The following is an 18,060-nucleotide window of genomic DNA, read 5'->3' on the forward strand; positions in this document are numbered from 1 at the left end:
TCTCCCTCCGCCTGCCGCTCCCCCTGTTTGTGCTCGCTCTCTCTCTCTCTATCCTCTGACAAATAAATAAAATCTTTAAAGAAAAAAAAAAAAAAAAGATGGAGGGACACCTGGGTGACTCAGTCGGTTGAGCATCCGACTCTTGGTTTCTGCTCAGGTCATGATGTTTTGATCTCTGGGTTGTGAGATCAAGCCCCGAGTCAGGCTACACATTCAGCACAGAGTCTGCTTGGGATTCTCTCTCTCCCTCTCCCTCTCTCTCTCCCTGCCCCGCCTCCACCACCCCCCCATACTCCCTTCACTCTCTCTCTCTCAAATAAATAAGTCTTTTTTATATTTTTAAGATTTGATTAATTTATTTGACAGAGAGAGCATGAGCAGAGGGAGGGGCAGAGGGAGAGGGAGAAGCAGGCTCCCCACTGAGCAGGGAGCCCGATGCGGGGCTCGATCCCAGGACCCTGGGACCATGACCTGAGCCGAAGGCAGACGCTTAACCAACTGAGCCACTCAGGCGCCCCAATAAATAAATCTTTTAAGAAAAAAGAAAAGAAAAGACAGGAATACAAAAAAATTAAAAATAAATAGGTAGAAGTACTGTATGACCCAGTAATCACACTACTGGGTATTACCCAAAGAAAATGAAAGTATTAATTCAAAAAGATACATGCACCCCGGTGTTTTTTGCAGCATTATTTAGAATAGCCAAGATACGGAAGCAGCCCACGTGTCCATTCATAAATGAATAGGTGGTATATACATGCAATGGAATATTACTTGGCTATGAAAAAGAAGGAAATATTGCCATTTCTAACATGGATAGACCTACAGGGCATTATGCTTAGTGAAATAAGTCAGACAAATACCGTGTGATTTCACTTGTATGTGGAATCTAAAAAGCAAAATGAGCAAAAAGATTCTTAAATACAGAGAACAAACTGGTGTTGCTGGAGGGGATGGGTGAAATAGATAAAGGGGATTAAGAGGTACAGACTTGCAGTCAAAAAACAAACAAGCCACAGAGATGAAGAGCACAGCATAGGGAGTGTAGCCCGTAATACTGTAATAACTGTGTGTGGTGACAGTGGTGACTGCACTGACCGTGGTGAGCGTGGAGTAATACACAGAATTGTCAGGTCACAGTGTTGTGCACCTGAAATTAATATAACATTGTATGTTAACTATACTTCAATAAAAAATTAGAATGTTTTTAAAGATTTTATTTATTTATTTATTTGAGAGAGCTCGCGAGTGGGGGGAGGAGCAGAGGGAGAGAGAGAATCTTAAGCAGACTCTGCACTGAGCATGGAGCCCACACAAGGCTCGATCTCACAACCTTGAAATCTTGACCCGAGCTGAAATTAAGAGTCAGAGGCTTAATCGACTGAGCCACCCAGGCGCCCCATAAAATTGAATTTTTTAAATGAAAGTAGGTAAGGTAGCAAGTAGCCCCACAGCCTGAATTGTTTTCAGAATATAAAGTAACTGTTACAAGAAAATGGATTCCAGAAAATATTTACAGTACTAAATTATTCATTATCTGGAGTTTAATTGAATCCAAACCAACAGAATAATATTAACTGTGGTCCATTAACAAGAACTAGAAGGTACTATTTGGATAAGACGTTCTTTGCTTTCGTAAAACTTGTAGAGCAGGGAATTGTCCTCAGCAGCCTCGCCGCTTCAGTAATTTCCCATCTGTCGCTATTCATATTCTGGGTCATCCTGAAAGTATCTTCCCTGCCTCTAAGTACCCACATTTCTGAAAAGTCCTGTACATTTCATGGTCAGGCCTCAAAAAAGCTTAGATTTTTTTTTTTTCCCCTAACTTCTAATTTGGGGGCTTCTACATTTTCAGTGAGGAGTTAGTACTTGCCTCTCGTATCACAGAGTCCTTCTAAACCTTGTTTTCTTCTGCAGATTCTTCCCGACAGGCTCTGGCAGCGCCCCTTCTGAACCTCCCCCCAAAGAAAAAGTAAGTTCACAAATGTGGGAATCCTGTGAATTTTCAGTCAGTGCCGAGTGTGCCAGATTGACAGCCTGGCTTTCTGCTCCAGGAATGCTGATTACTACGAGAAGATCTCCGAGCCCCTGGACCTGGCCACCATAGAGAGGCAGATCCTCACTGGCCATTACAAGACCGTGGAGGCCTTCGATGCTGACATGCTCAAGGTGTTTCGGAATGCTGAGGTACTTACACCGACTTCAAACATGGATTTAAGAAGTTTGTTTTGAGGGGGAGCTGGGCAGGGGATGGACTAGACGGGGGGTTGGCTAGACAGATGGGACGTGGGCTAGACGGGGGTGGACATTAAGGAGGGCCCTTGTCGTGTTGAGCACTGGGTGACATACATAAGTGATGAATCACTGAATTCTCCTGAAACCAATATTACACTATAGGTTAACTAGAATTTAAATAAAAACTTTAAAAAAGGACACCTGGATGGCTCAGTTCGTTCAGCGTCTGCCTTCGGCTCAGGTCATGATCGCAGGGTCCTGGGATCGAGCCCCACGTTGGGCTTCCTGCTCTGCCGGGTGTCTGCTTCTACCTCTGCCTGCCACTCCCCCTGCTCATGCTCTCTCTCTCAAATAAATAAAATCTTTTTTAAAATCAATTTTTTTTAAAAAGTTTGTTTTGAAGGGCACTATTCTAGAAGCTTAAGATTTTTACCTTCTATCAACCTTTATATTTCTGGCTAAGAAAGGCAACAATTTTTTTTTAAGATTTTATTCAGGGGCGCCTGGGTGGCTCAGTCGTTAAGCGTCTGCCTTCGGCTCAGGTCACGATCCCAGGGTCCTGGGATCGAGCCCCACGTCGGGCTCCCTGCTCTGCGGGACGCCTGCTTCTCCCTCTCCCACCACCACCCTCCCCCCCCACCCCGCTTGTGTTCCCTCTCTCGCTGTGTCTCTCTCTGTCAAATAAATAAATAAAATCTTTAAAAAAAAGAAAAAAGATTTTATTCATTTATCTGAGAGAGAGAGCACAAGCAGGGGGAGAGGCAGAGGGAGAGGGAGAAGTAGGCTCCCTGCTGAGCAGAGAGCCTGATACGGGACTCAATCCCAGGACCCTGGGATCATGACCTGATCTGAAGGCAGATGCTTAACCCACTGAGCCACCCAGGTGCCCTAAAAGGCAACAGTTTTTATTGAGCACCCTTTGTGTAAGGATTAGGTGTACTAAATATTGTGGAATCTTATATAATAAAGACACTGATATGACTAGAATGAAAGGTTAAATTATACTACCTAAAAAGAAATTTTTTTAAAAACCTAATTTAGGGGATGCCTGGGTGACTCAGTTCAGCATCCGGCTCTTGGTTTCAGCTCAGGTCGTGATCTCAGGGTCATGAGTCCCACATTGGGGCCACGCGCATGCGCACACCCACACTCTCCCACTCACTCGCTCTCTAGTTGAATGGATAAATCTTGGGGGAAAACAACCTAATTTAGTATTGAACCTTTGTATTTACAAAATACATTTTACCATACTTAAGTCATATCTGTAGTTTCTTTCCTCAAGACAATAAATACATGTGAAATACACAGAATTATGTATAGTAAGCAGAAATAAATCTGAAGGATGGAATTGAGGGCGGTTAGGTTAATGGGCGGTAGATTAGGTGAAGCTCATTGATGAGAAGGTGACCTTGAACTGATTTTTTTTTTAAAGATTTTTTATTTTTTGACAGAGAGAGGCACAGCGAGAGAGGGAACACAAGCAGGGGGAGTGGGAGAGGGAGAAGCAGGCTTCCCGTGGAGCAGGGAGCCCGATGTGGGGCTCGATCCCAGGACCCTGGGATCATGACCTGAGCCGAAGGCAGACGCTTAACGACTGAGCCACCCAGGCGCCCCGACCTTGAACTGATTTAAAGGAGATTGAATATTGTATGGTACATAGAAAAGAGGAAGTTTTGGGGCGCCTGGGCGGCTCAGATGGTTAAGCATCTGCCTTCGGCTTGAGTCATGATCCCGGGGTCCTGGGATCGAGCCCCACATCGGGCTCCTGGCTCAGCAGGGAGCCTGCTTCTCCCTCTCCCTCTGCCTCTCCCCCTGCTCATGCTCTCTCTCTCTATCTCTGTGTCTCAAATGAATAAGTAAAATCTTAAAAAAGAGGAAGTTTTCCAGTGATTTTGAAATACCTTGGGGAGGAATATGAAGGACAAAAGGGGCTATAAGATAAAGGAAGGTGAGGACAGAAACGAGAGAAAAACAGACAAGTAGGAGAAGAATTAGATCAGTCCTGAATTAAAACATGTTTTCTACTGAAACCCAGCTTCCATATCCCAAGCTTTAGCTCTGTCCCCAGCATCTGCCAGACAGAGTAAGTGCTGATGTCCCACACACCGCACCTGTGAGAGTGACTCCTGTTCCGTGCTCACTGGGTGTCTGAGCTGAGGACAGTAAGGCCTGTGGCTAAGTTGAATGACAGCAGCAGAGCAAATGGGACACCATCATGCAGATTCTAATTTTTATTCATGTTAGTTGATATTTGCTGGTATTGAAAATCTGTTAACCAAAACGGGAGAACAATGAAAATCCTCCTGCCTCCTCCTGTGTGTGGGTGTGGGTGGGTGGGTGTGTGTTTGAAGTAAGCTCTACCCCCACCATGGGGCTCAAACTCACCACCCTGAGATCAAGTGTCATGGCTCCATCGACTGAGCCGGCCAGGCGCCCCTCTTCAGGTATATTTTTAGGCCACGTTGAGAAGACCAAACAGGATTTCTTTTTCCTGGTTCCTTCAGAAGTACTATGGGCGTAAATCCCCAATTGGGAGAGATGTTTGCCGCCTACGGAAGACCTACTACAATGCCAGGCACGAGGCATCAGCTCAGATTGATGAGATTGTGGGAGAGACAGCAAGTGAGGCCGACAGCAGCGAGACGTCAGTCTCCGAGAAGGAGAACGTGCACGAGAAGGACGACGATGTGATCCGCTGTGTCTGCGGCCTGCACAAGGATGAAGGCCTCATGATCCAGTGCGACAAGTGCATGGTGAGGCCCGAGCAGGGCACAGGCCTGCTTCCCAGGGGCATGGCGGCCACCTGTGACAGGGCCTCCAGGCTTGGCTTGCGGGTTTAGGAACTTCAGCTCTCACCCCTCACTGTGCACCAGATTGCCTTTGTCTTGTTTCATACCTCTGGCATGTTCCCCTCTCGTTTCTTTCCCACCTGTCTTTCTCCCTGCCCACTTGCCCACTGCACGCACCTCACGGCATCTGGAGCGAGAAGCATGTTCCTGTGCAGGACAGGGCTTTACGCCAGAGCAGCGCCGCGGTGCTGCATCCCGTAGCAGTGGTGCGGGCACAGCGCGACGGCCGAGCTCCTGGTGCAGGACTGTCTGAACCTGCTTCCTCACTGGACGGGAAGTGGAGCCAGGAGGGGCGGGGCAGCCAGGGCGGGCAGGAGGCTGGAATAGGCAACAGCCCGGAGAAGCATGGTGTCACTAAGGCCTCCACACGGCCTGCTCGCTGGTGGCTGCCACCTCGTAAGCACCGTGTGGCGCCGTACTCGTTCATCCTCCCGTTCTCTGTCCGGCTCGTTTCCTTTCCCACGTGAATGTAGTATGGACCAGTCAGTGTACCTGTGTTCAGACAGGCTCTTCTTTTCCCCCTGTTTTAAGCCATTTATCTCTAATTTCTCACTCACCCACTTATCCCTTAGTTCCTGTTTGACTTTACCCTGTCCTGCTGCTAATTTTTTGTTGTTCTTAGCCCCCAGCACTTGTCTCAGTAAGTCTGAGCCCCCCCCAACCGCACCCCTCTCCCCACAGGTGTGGCAGCACTGTGACTGTATGGGCGTGAACTCAGACGTGGAGCACTACCTCTGTGAGCAGTGTGACCCCAGGCCTGTGGACAGAGTAAGCCGCCTCTGCCGACACTGTGATCTACAAGTAGGAGATGTAGCGCATGGTCTCTTATCTGCCCTGCTCCTGGTGCACTGAATTTCCTTTGATAAGTCACTCAACCTCTCTGGGCCTTAGTTTCTTACACTTTACACTAGAGTAATAATTCTGCCCTTTCTTTTCTCAAGTGTGTGGTCAAAGGGGAAATAAAATACTTAGAAACCTGTGGAAGGAATGGTACTATATAAACACTGTCAACTATCCATGAAAGAAGTACTTGTGAAGTCCAGAACTTGAGTATACAGGTTAGTCTTAGGCCCACTTTCCAGGAGAGACAATGGGTTGGGTCACTTGCCCAAGTTACTAAATGGGTTTTTGTCCTGGTTCTGCTGTGTTTATACGTGTGATCTCGAGCAGGTCTTCTCTATAAAGGGAAGTGTTTTAGGCAGTATTTCTTAACAGCAGTGTTGTCATTTTGAGCGGACGTTGCTGTGCTCTGAGGGATGTGCTGCGGAATGTCTGGCATCCCTGGGCCTTGGGCACTAAATGCTAGTGCTTCCCTGAGTCCTTGTGACAGTCACTGTCCCCCTCACACATTTTCATGCTCCCCATGGGGTGCAAGAGCAGCCATATGATTAGTGCTTCATACAGTTATTTTGGGGTACTTGGCCTATCAGTTTTCTTTTCTGCCTTCACTTTCCCAACTCAACTCCAGCTGCTTTCATTTTTGTGTACATGTGTATTGTGTTGAAATGACTAAACAGTAAGTCTTAAATTGGTTGTGAATTCTAGGTTTGAGTTCTTTTCCTCTTGAATGGAGCTCAGTAGGCGGGCGTAGTAGTCCCAGTCCTTATCTGTTGGCTTTCCATTCTTACCAGGAGGTACCCATGATTCCTCGGCCCCACTATGCCCAGCCTGGCTGTGTCTACTTCATCTGTTTGCTCCGAGATGACTTACTGCTTCGTCAAGGTGTGTACACAGGAGCTGACCCTCCCTTTCTGAGTGGTGGGAGTGTCCGCTCTCTGCATAGTAGTTATTGTCACCACATGACCTTACATAGCAGTTGAATATGGTTGACCCATGGACAATGCAGGCTTTAGGGGCACCAACCACCCCCCCCGCACAGTCAAAAATCCACATACAACTTTTGACTCCCCAAAAACTTACCTACTAATAGCTTACTGTTGACCAAGCCTTACTGGTAACATAAATAGTCAATTAACACATATTTTGTATGTTACATGTATTGATATATTGCATGCTTACAATGGAGTAAGCTAGAGAAAAGAAAGTCATAAGGTTTTTTACATTACATCTACAATACTGTACTGTATTCATTAAAAAAGAAAAAAATCTGTGTATATTTTGACCCGTGCAGCTCAAACCCATGTTGTTCAAGGGTTGACAGTATAGGTTTTTGTGTCCTTGGACTTTATACATTTTCCCCTCCACCAAATAAAACTAATTTGGAGAGACCAGGATGTCATAAAGCTAGTTTTAGGCCTGAGAAGGAGATGGAAGACCTCCCTCGTGCCGTTCTCATAGTCCAGAACTGATGACCATCACGGTTAGACTGTCAGTGGTAGCTCTGCATCTGTTGTTTGTTTTAGACCTTGGGTCGGACCAGTGGACATCTCTCAGAGTTCACGCAGGCATCATTTAACTTGTCCTGTGCCTTCCTAGGCGACTGCGTGTACCTGATGCGGGATAGCCGGCGCACGCCTGACGGCCACCCAGTCCGCCAGTCCTACCGACTGTTGTCGCACATTAACCGAGACAAACTGGACATCTTCCGCATTGAGAAGCTTTGGAAGAATGAAAAGTGCGTGTTGAGGTCTTCTCTCTTCTTCCAGCTCTGCCCTTCTAGCACAGAGCTGAATATTGCCTAGGATCTTGCCAGTCGACTAAACCTCTCCCGTTCTTCCTTAGAGAGGAACGGTTTGCCTTTGGTCACCACTACTTCCGCCCGCACGAGACCCACCACTCTCCGTCCCGCCGCTTCTATCACAACGAGCTGTTTCGGGTGCCACTCTACGAGATCATTCCCTTGGAGGCTGTGGTGGGGACCTGCTGTGTCCTGGACCTTTATACGTATTGTAAAGGTAAGTGACCTGAGCTGCTAAAGAAACGACCTCCTGTCCCCTGTTCCTTCATCTGCAATTGCCACTCCATTCTTACTGTCTCCCAGGCTAGCTATGAAGCTTCAAAAAGCTGTATTTTTTTCTTTCTTTTAGCTAGTGCTTGGTACTCAATAAACGTTTTTTTTGTTTCTTTTTCTTTTTTATTTTTTTTCTTGATACTCAATAAATGTTAATTCCCCCCCCCGTTTTTTTTGTTTGTTTGTTTGTTTTTTAATTTAGTTAGCATTTCTTAGTACTGTGTATTCGGCATTTGTCACAAGGCATGTTCTCCCACCCATTCCAGAATCCCAAAGGCCATCAACAACTCTGGACATTAAACAAACCCAAAAGCACACTAGCTTTTTGAGCTCCATGGTTAACAGTGTAGGCTGTGGAGTCAGATAATCTATTTTCAAATTCCAGCCCCACCACTTTTTACCTGTGTGTCCTTGGGCAAGTTACCTAATCTACTGGCAGTAGGGATTAGTACCTATTATAGTGTTTTGTGAAGATTAAATGAAGTATTCTGCAAAGTGCGTGGCCCAGTTTGGGCTCACAGTGAAAGCTTAGTATGCCTAGTTGTCACCATTAGCGAGCTCGGCTGCCTCGCCTTCTCTGTCGTAGCAAATGGTTCAGAAGAATATGTACTCCATTTAAGCATCGGCTGCTTGGGGCTCCATGATTCTGGGGACTTCATCTCCCAGTTATAAAGTGCTTATTTCCAAATGTGCTCCCCTCATTCATCCTTTCCTCTCTCCTAATGTCGCCACACTCTGTGTTCCCTCACAGATTCCTGCAGCACTTGGGTGAGCTGCCTGTCTGGTTCCTTCCCAGCCAGTGACCTGCCCTTACACTCTGAGATACACACACACACCTCTCTCCTTTTTCAGCGCTGCAGTCTAGGGACTCTCCTTTCTTCTGCAATCACCAGATGCCTCTCAGAATCGCTACAGTGTCCCCTCTTCAGGGTCCCACTGCCCTCCCAGTGGTTTGGGCTCATCTCTGGGCAGCTCGAGCTCGAGGTGAAGCAGGGGAAGGCAGGAGAGTTCTTTAACAGTATTTGAACTCCTAGGGAGACCCAAAGGAGTGAAGGAGCAAGATGTGTACATCTGTGACTATCGGCTTGACAAGTCCGCACACTTGTTCTACAAGATCCACCGGAACCGCTATCCTGTCTGCACCAAACCCTACGCCTTTGACCACTTCCCCAAGAAGCTCACTCCCAAAAGAGATTTTTCAGTAAGTTTCCTTCCTCTTACCTGTCATGTCAGCGCAATATAGTTCATGCATGGAATTCCTAGGGTAGGAACCTCCAGGCTCTCTGCTGCTTCATCCTGTTAGTCCATCCCAAACTCTAGGAATCTGTCTCTAGTTTGAATTTTTTTTTTTTTCTTCTTAAGTAGGCTCTGTGCCTAGCGTGGAACCCGACACGGGGCTTGAAGTCACGACCCAGAGATCAAGACCTAAGCTGAGATCAAGAGTCAGACACCCAACTGACTGAGCCACCCAGGCCTCCCTGTTTGGGATTTTTAAACAGCATGAATACATTGATTCTGCATTTCCTGGCATGGGCTGTTTCTCAACAACTTGTTGATGTCCGTGTTATAGTCAGGTTTTCTTCTTTTCTCTATCACCTCTTTACAGTCTTGGCCCTGGAGCTCTAGTGTAGTTTTTGGTTGTGTTTTCATATCCACAATTTTAAGAAGCAAGCAGAGAGAATAGCAAGAACCCTGAGAAAACTTTGGTGAAAATAATTCAGGGCTTTTTCCTTATATCTCTGCATTTAAAATGTAAGACACCATCGTTATATAAAATGTGAAAAGTATAGAGGCATTAAGAAGAGAAAATTGTATGTCATCCCACTACCCAGAAAATAATCACTGTTAACATTTTCATTTCTTGCCTTTGTCGTGCACTTTTTCTTTAAATTGTTGTGAACATACTCCTCCAGGTCTTTTGTGCCGTCATCAGTCCACAGAGGCTTTGGACATCCATCCATCCATCCATCTCTCCGTTTGCGCTAATCAGACTTTGGTCTAAGCTCCTCATCTTTGACTAAGCTGCTTTCTGTGGGCTTGTCAAAAATTGTGGCCATCTTCCTGGAATGTTGAGAAACCATCTAACCAGAAAGCAAACTTTATATCCCTGTTTTTCCTATAATTGTTTTTGGATTTCTCTAAACAGTATTTATTTTATATTCTCTCTGCACACCACCAAGCCCTGCCTCTCATCTAGACTTCTTTGGTCTTGCTTGCTTGGGCAACAGCTCACAGGTCAGCTTTAAAGCCCCAACTTGCACTACTTAACGTTAGGATGGGAGCCCGTCCCTCTTACAGGGGGCAGGCTTACAAGACACCAAAACCACCGTGGCCTTACAGACTGACAGAAGGACGGACCCTCTGCCCTTAAAACAGCCACCCAGCGCGGAAGGGCCCTAGCCTGTGTTTTCCTCCCTGGCTGCCCAGCTCCTCTGAGCCAGCTTCTGCAGCACACTTACCACTGCCCTTTCTTTTCAGCCTCATTACGTCCCAGACAACTACAAGAGGAACGGAGGGCGGTGAGTGCCCTGGGGGGCGTGAGGGGAGCCCTTATGTAAGGGGTTGGCCACCAACTCGAGTGGAGCAGGAGAACAGCATCAAGGACTGGGGACTCGGTGACGGTGGCCCGTGGTGCTGGCAGTGACTCGGAAGCACTGGGTGTCAGGGGCACGGTCTGCTGATGGAGCTTTAGTCAGGGGCAGGGAGGGAGACTCAACAAGGAGTAGAAACAGAAGGACAAGAAGATTTGGAACAGAACTCTAGACAGGTTCGGAAAAGTCTCCTTTTTTAAGATTCCTGCAAGCTTTTCACATTACCCCAAGGTGTCTCAGCTCTTGGGACCACTGCCGGGGACCTGCTGTCAAGTAGCTGTTCAGAGCAGAGCTTTCACTGAGCGTGGCGGCCACGTAGCTTTTACTTGTGCTGGTTTTGTATGTGAGAGTCTTGTTCTTGGAGAAGGAGCAGTGAAGGCTCTCCTTCCGTCTCCCTTTGGGGTGGGGGCGGCGGGGAGGGCAGAGTCCTCAGTGATGCGCGTGAGGGCAGAGTCGGGAAAGGCAGGCTCCATGCGGATTCTCACTGTGGCTGGACTGCGGGCATCACAAGGTTGCGTCGTACTTCTCTGGCGGCTAGCCAGGCAGTTTGACCAGCTCTGGGACAGTGTATGGATTCCTGAAAGAAGGAAAATTGAGTTTTATAATTAGAAAATAGATTTCAGAAAAAGGTGATTTGTGCAAATAATAATACAGTGATAACCAGAGCCAAGGCTCCTAAGAGCTAGACTCAGGATCTCAATCCAGCCTGAGGTGCCGTCCCTCTCCTCCCCTCCGCTCCCCTCCTCTCCTGAGTGCCCTGAACGGCCTTAGTCAAAATGCCCACATCTCTCTGGCAGGTCATCCTGGAAGTCCGAGCGCCCAAAGCCACCCCTAAAAGACCTGGGCCAGGAGGATGATGCTCTGCCCTTGATTGAAGAGGTTCTGGCCAGCCAGGAGCAAGCCGCCGATGAGGTGCCCAGCCTGGAGGAACCAGCACGGGAGGGGGCCCTTGCTGAGGTCAGCGAGGGTGAAAAGAAACGAGAGGAGATCAGTCCGGAGCCCCAGCCTGCCTGTGGCCCTGAGGAGCGGAGGCACAGCCAGCGGGAGCGACTCAACCAGATCTTACTCAGCCTCCTTGAAAAGATCCCTGGGAAAAATGGTAAAGACTCAGGCTCATGCCCGGGGTCTGAGATAAAGGGGAAATTAGTGAGGAAGGAATGAAAAAGAACAGCTTACCGTTATTGCCCAGGATGGAAAGTGTTCTGTGAAAACGTCATAGTTCTTTGATGGGCCCTGCACATGGCTCCATCCCGGGAAGGGGGCTGCGGGCGGTGAGAGCCTCCCCCCACCCCACCCCACCCCGGAGAGCTTCTCTCCTGGGGCTGGAGGAAGGCCTGAGGTGCTTCGAGGTCGGAAAAGGAGTCAGTGGACTCCTGTGACCTCCTTAGAGCTCAAATCTGGAATGAGGAGTGGGAGGGTGGTGTTTGATGAGCCTCCTTGGTTCTGTTTCCAGCCATCGACGTGACCTACTTGCTGGAGGAAGGGTCAGGCAGGAAGCTGCGAAGGCGTACTTTGTTCATCCCAGAAAACAGCTTTCGGAAGTGACCCTCAAAGGAGAAGCTTGAGCATCTGCGATCAGTGGAGCTAACAGTCCTGCCTCTTGTCCTCTGAGTGTAGACAGGGGTGGGAAGGGTCCGTCCGGCAAGGGGAAGGGGCCGTGTCGTTGACATTAGGTACTTCATAAATCTTGGAGCTAGTGGAGAGGAAGGGAGTCTGTCTAAACAGTTGAGTTTAATTTGTTTTCCTCTCCACCGCTTCCCCCCGAGGGTTCGTGATGGGAGGACGACGGAGCACACGGCGGCGGGGGGGGACCGGAGCCTTGTGGTACTTCGCAGCACTCGCCCCTGCCCCCAGCTCGGGTCTTTCTGGGCCATCCTCCGGTCCCACCGGCACTGCTGCCGGGCTGCTTCCTCCACCAGGTGTCACTCCCAGTCCCTCAGGAGGACGTCCCCACCCCACCCGCCTCTTCTCTGTGGGCTCCAAGAGCCAGCCCGGAGACCTCAAACAGAAACAGTAGCTGGGGCCTCTTTCCAGATAGATCCTTGACGGGAAAGTTTCTCTCTCCTTTCTTGCCCAATCAGGTCAAAGTAAAACGTGAACTGACAAGTCCAAGCACTTGTGTCTGCCGCCCTTCTCCCTACCTCTCCTCCCCGGACTGTAATCCTGGAATAGGGAAGGCCCCCATGGGGTCAGAGGGCACAGGACGGACTGTCGTGATTTTCGTTTGACCCTTCATAACCTGCCAAACCTGTTTGTTTCTAACGAGAAGGCCGGGCCCCCGCCCGCCCGTGTGCCGCCCCACACTGTGGCTCGCGGGTCTGCTGTGTCGCACGAACGCAGACGCCCTCCGAGCCGACGCAGCGCCCCCGGGGAAGCGGACTCCCCGCGCCACGAGTCCCTGCACAGGCTGTTGAGCAGTGTTCGCCGGCCAGAGTGTTTGTCGTGAGTGTGCACCATCACTTTAAAACACTACTCTCGTTTTCCTCGTTACACGGTTTTCAGTGTCCACCTCCCAGAGACAGTGCTCGCCCCGCCCGTCCCGTCTCCTCCAGCCTAATGGTGACAGCAGCAGCGGGAGGGACGTCAGGATGTCGCTTTCCTTCCCATTCTCTTGGCCAGAAGCTACCAGACGATACTGTCTCTTTAAAAATAAAATTTAAAAAGCTTTGCTTTGTTGTCTTCTCAGACATACATATGCATATACGTTTTAGATGTTCTTATAAGAGAAAAGATGGTTTTTAAACGTGCCAAGTTGTGTGTGTGTGTGTGTGTGTGTATGTATGTACATCTGCCGTGCGGCCAGGAAGCAATACAGCGGAAACACATGCCGTCGCTTCCCTCTAACCCCGGACCAACGCTGTCCTCCTGTACATTTCCCCGATGACGACGACGCTCTGACTTGTTTAGGTAGAAACATTGACACCTTCCATTCCATTGAATCTTTTTTTCTTTTTCTCCTTTCTGTGTCAATCTTAAGGGAAAAAAAACAAAAACAAAACAAAAGAGACAGGGGATGCCAAAGATCCCCTTGAGCAGAGAAAAAGCAGAATAAATATTTTATTAAAGAAAAGAGAATTAAGAAAATAGTTTGGAGTATTTTCTTACTGTAGAGAAGCACTGTACATTACGACGAGACCTGGGTATAAGATACTCACGTGTGGAGCTGGGAACGTCGCATGTCCACGCCCATTTAAGTGGTTTCTTTTGGTTTTCATTGCAGGGAGCTGGGTGGGAGGGAGGTGGGGAATAGGGGCACTTTGGGGGTCTCCTTTTAGTCAAAAAGCAGGAAAATGACAAGAAAGAGATTAAAATTCAATATTTCCTTGAATAGTGTTAAACACTAAAATTTTAAACAAGAAAAAAGAAAAACGAAAAAAACTTTGTAAAATATGAGAACAGAAGCAAAAGACACTACGCTCTGTCATTTTATCTTTCTTTTGTTGAAAGACTAAAAACTGAAATGTTTTTTAGACAATCAAATGTTAGGTAAGTGCAAAAACTTGTTTTTTCTTACTGGTGTAGAAATTAATGCCTTTTTTTATTTTTCGGTTATTTTATAATAATGAAATAAAAAGAACCCCCTAGCTGCCAGGCGGGTTTTGGTGTTTGAAATGCGGGGCAAAGCACTACATCACTGCAAATAGATACAGAGTTAGTCTGCATGTCTGTAGGCTGTGTGATTGCGGAAAATATAAATGCTGCTAATATATTTCCTTTTTACAAAAGCATATCTAAATAGATGATTGTTTTGATGTTAATCTTTGTAAATTATGTATTACCAATTTTAACATTGGATGTAATTGCATAAAAAGCTTGCATCTCAATCCTTGAAAGTCTAGTATTAAATGGAAAAAACTTTTCCTAACAACAGAGTGGTGAGCTTGCTGTTTTTTCCCCTTTCCTGGCCTCCATTTGTCTTCCAGGATCTCCTTCCTACATCGTGTTTCCAGACAGATCTTTTTAAAACCACGTCATCAGCATCCTGGGGCCCTGCTGGGGCACACTCACCACTGACTAGGAGATAAAGCCATTTCCTCAATCTTAGGATCTTTTTGGTCGGAGCCCAGCCTAACCAACCAACAGAATAATCATTGAGCCCTCTGTCCTCTGCAAACATACGCACACATCACTCATTCGGTATTCACGAGCAAACCCCAGGCTTGGCAACAGTAACTTCAGGCCACTGTGTCAGACCATTTCCATCTTAAGCAGCTTACATGTATTCAATAATTAATCTTCACAACAGCTGTTTTAGGTAGGTACCCAAACCCAATTTTATAGATGAGGGAACTGAAGCAACACAGAGGTTAAGTAATTTGCCCAGGATCATCTAGCTAGTTAGATAATCCTCATTATAGCCCTCTGTAGTTACTATTCCCATTTTGTAGAAATGAAAACTGAATCTCAGCAACTTGCCAGAGATCACCTAGTAACTAGTGTTGGGACTCAGAATTCCAAAATCTTCATGTTCATGTGCAAATAGAAAAGTGTCAGAAATAGTGTGACCCTACTAAGGAAGATAGATTCACTCCTGCCAGCAACTGAAGGACCCAACAAAACGCCATCCCAGACATGGGTCACCATTGCAGCTCTGAGTTCAGCTGGAACGGTTGCTCAGAAGCACCAAGACTACTGACTGCATTCCCAGGACGCAAGGGTGGTTTGATATGTGCAAATCAGTCAGTGTATTACATCACATCAATAAGAGGATAAGAACCATATGATCATTTCAATAGATGCAGAAAAAGCATTTGATCATGATAAAAAACCCTCAAACAGAGTAGGTTTAGAGGGAACATACCTCAACATAATAAAGGCCATATGTGAAAAACCCACAACTAACATCATACTCAATGGTGAAAAAGTGAGAGCTTTTCCGTAAGGTCATGAACAAGACAGGGATGTCCACTCTCACCACTTTTATTTAACATAGTCCTGGAACTTCCAGCCACAAGCAATCAGGAAAAAGCAATAAAGGCCATCCAAATTGAAAAGGAAGAAGTAGGGGCACCTGGGTGGCTCAGTCAGTTAAACATCTGCCTTCGGCTCAGGTCATGATCTCAGGGTCCTGGGATCGAGCCCCACATCGGGCTCCCTGCTCAGTGGGGAGCCTGCTTCTCCCTCTCCCTCTGCCCGCCACTCCCCCTGCTTGTGCTCTGTCAAATAAATGAATAAGTATTTAAAAAAGAAAAAAGGAAGAAGTAAAACGTTCACTATTTTCAGATGACACCATACTACATACAGAAAACCCTAAAGACCACCAAAAAACTACTAGAACTGATAAATGATTTCAGTAAGGTTGCAGGATATAAAATCAGTCTCCAGAAATCTGCATTACTATATGCCAATAATGAAGCAGCAGGTAGAGAAATTAAGAAAACTACCCCCCCCCAAAAAAAATCCCATTTACAATTGCACCAAAAATAATAAAATACCTAGGAATAAACAAAGGAGGTGAAAGACCTGTACTCTGAAAACTATATTGATGAAATTGCAGATGACGCAAAGATACTCAATGGTCATAGATTGGAAGAATAAATATTGTTAAAATGTCCATACTAGGGGAGCCTTAGTGGCGCAGTCAGCTGAGTGTCCAACTCTTGGTTTTGGCTCAGGTCATGATCTCAGGGTCGTGACATGGAGCCCTGCGTTGGGCTCTGCACTCAGCACGGAGTCTGCCTCTCTTTTCCCCCACCACCCCCTGTGCTCACTCTCTCAAATAAATATATGTTTAAATAAAAATAAAAAACAAAATGTCTATACTACCCAAAGCAATCTATAGATTTAATGCAATCCCTATCAAAATACCAACAGCATTTTTCACAACTAAATCCTAAAATTTGTATGGAACCACAAAAGACTCTGAATAGCCAAAGCAATCTTGAAAAAGAAAAGCAAAATTGGAGGTATGACAATCCCAGATTTCAAATTATACCACAAAGCTGTAGTAATCGAAACAGTATGGTACTGGCACAAAAATAGACACATAGATCAATGGAACAGAGTAGAGAGCCCAGAAATAAACCTACGATTATATGGTCAATTACTTTTTGACATAGGAGGCAAGAATATACAATGGAAAAAATATAGTCTCTCCAACAAATGGTGCTGGGAAAATTGGGACAGCTATATGAAACAGAATGAAATTGAACCACTTTCTTACACCATACACAGAAATAAATGGATTAAGGACCTAAACGTGAGAACTGAAACCATAAAAATCCTAGAAGAGAGCACAGGCAGTCAGGTCTCTGACATTGGCCACAGCCAACATTTTTCTAGATGTCTCCTGAGGCAAGAGAAACAAAAGCAAAAATAAACTATTGGGACTACATCAAAATAAAAAGCTCCTGCACAGCAAAGGAGACAATCAACAAAACTAAAAGACAGCTGACAGAATAGGAGAAGGTATTTGCAAATGACATAGCCAATAAAGGGTTAGTATCCAAAATATATAAAGAGCTATAACTCAACACCAAAAAATAATAATTAAAAAATTGGCAGAGGACATGAACAGACATCTCTCCAGAGAAGACATCCAGATGGCCAACAGACCCATGAAAACATGCTGAGCATCACTCAGCATCAGGGAAATGCAAATCAAAACCACAATGACGTACAGCCTCACACCTGCCAGAATGGCTAAAACCAAAAACACAAGAAACAGCAAGTGCCGGCGAGGCTGTGGAGAGAAAGGAACCCTCGAGCACGGTTGATGGGAATGCAAGCTGGTGCAGCCACTGCGGAAAACAGCGTGGAGGTTCCTCAAAAAATTAAAAATAGAATTACCGTATGATCCAGTAATTCCACTACCGGATGTTTACCCACAGAATATGAAAACACTTACTCGAAAAGATGCAGGGGGGCCTGGGGGGCTCAGGCGTTAAACGTCTGCCTTTGGCTCAGGTCATGATCCCAGGGTCCTGGGATCGAGCCCCGCATCGGGCTCCCTGCTCCGCGGGAAGCCTGCTTCTCCCTCTCCCACTCCCCCTGCTTGTGTTCCCTCTCTCGCTGTGTCTCTCTCTGTCAAATAAATAAGATCTAAAAAAAAAAGAAAAGATACATGCACCCCTATGTGTTTTATTCTTTTGAGATTTTTTTTTTTCAGGTGATCTCTACACCCAGTGTGGGGCTTGAACCCACAACCCAGAGATCAATAGTCCCACGCTCCACTCTCCAAGCCCTCCAGGAGCCCTCACCCGTTTACTGCAGCATTATTTACAGTAGCCATATTATGAAAGCAGCGCAAGTGTCCCTTGATAAATGAATGAAGTTGTACACACACATAATGGAATATTACTCAGCTGTAAAAAAAAATGAAATCTTGCCATTTGCAACAACATGGATGGATCTAGAGGGTATGATGCTATGAGAAATAAGTCAAAGAAAGATAAATGCCATATGATTTCACTCATATGTGGAATTTAAGAAACAAAGGAAATTTAAAAAGAGACAAACCCCAAAACAGACTCTT

General features: G+C 46.5%; 1 protein-coding gene across 6 annotated transcripts in view; it reads left to right on the forward strand.

Annotated features, from left to right (window-relative positions):
- Positions 1-14,454, forward strand: part of ASH1L (ASH1 like histone lysine methyltransferase) — a 193,922-nt gene extending 179,468 nt beyond the window's left edge. For all 6 annotated transcript variants that reach the window (XM_078078563.1, XM_078078561.1, XM_078078559.1 and 3 more), the window contains 11 exons: positions 1,918-1,972; positions 2,055-2,187; positions 4,740-4,988; positions 5,766-5,852; positions 6,716-6,806; positions 7,521-7,659; positions 7,767-7,939; positions 9,030-9,196; positions 10,474-10,514; positions 11,384-11,685; positions 12,040-14,454. In XM_078078563.1, the coding sequence (XP_077934689.1) occupies positions 1,918-1,972; positions 2,055-2,187; positions 4,740-4,988; positions 5,766-5,852; positions 6,716-6,806; positions 7,521-7,659; positions 7,767-7,939; positions 9,030-9,196; positions 10,474-10,514; positions 11,384-11,685; positions 12,040-12,131 (1,529 nt within the window). In that variant the 3' untranslated portion in view covers positions 12,132-14,454. The remainder of the gene's footprint in view (positions 1-1,917; positions 1,973-2,054; positions 2,188-4,739; positions 4,989-5,765; positions 5,853-6,715; positions 6,807-7,520; positions 7,660-7,766; positions 7,940-9,029; positions 9,197-10,473; positions 10,515-11,383; positions 11,686-12,039) is intronic.
- Positions 14,455-18,060: the final 3,606 nt, after the last annotated feature.

Source organism: Halichoerus grypus, chromosome 7 (genome assembly GCF_964656455.1).
Source record: "Halichoerus grypus chromosome 7, mHalGry1.hap1.1, whole genome shotgun sequence".
Classification (NCBI taxonomy): domain Eukaryota; kingdom Metazoa; phylum Chordata; class Mammalia; order Carnivora; family Phocidae; genus Halichoerus; species Halichoerus grypus.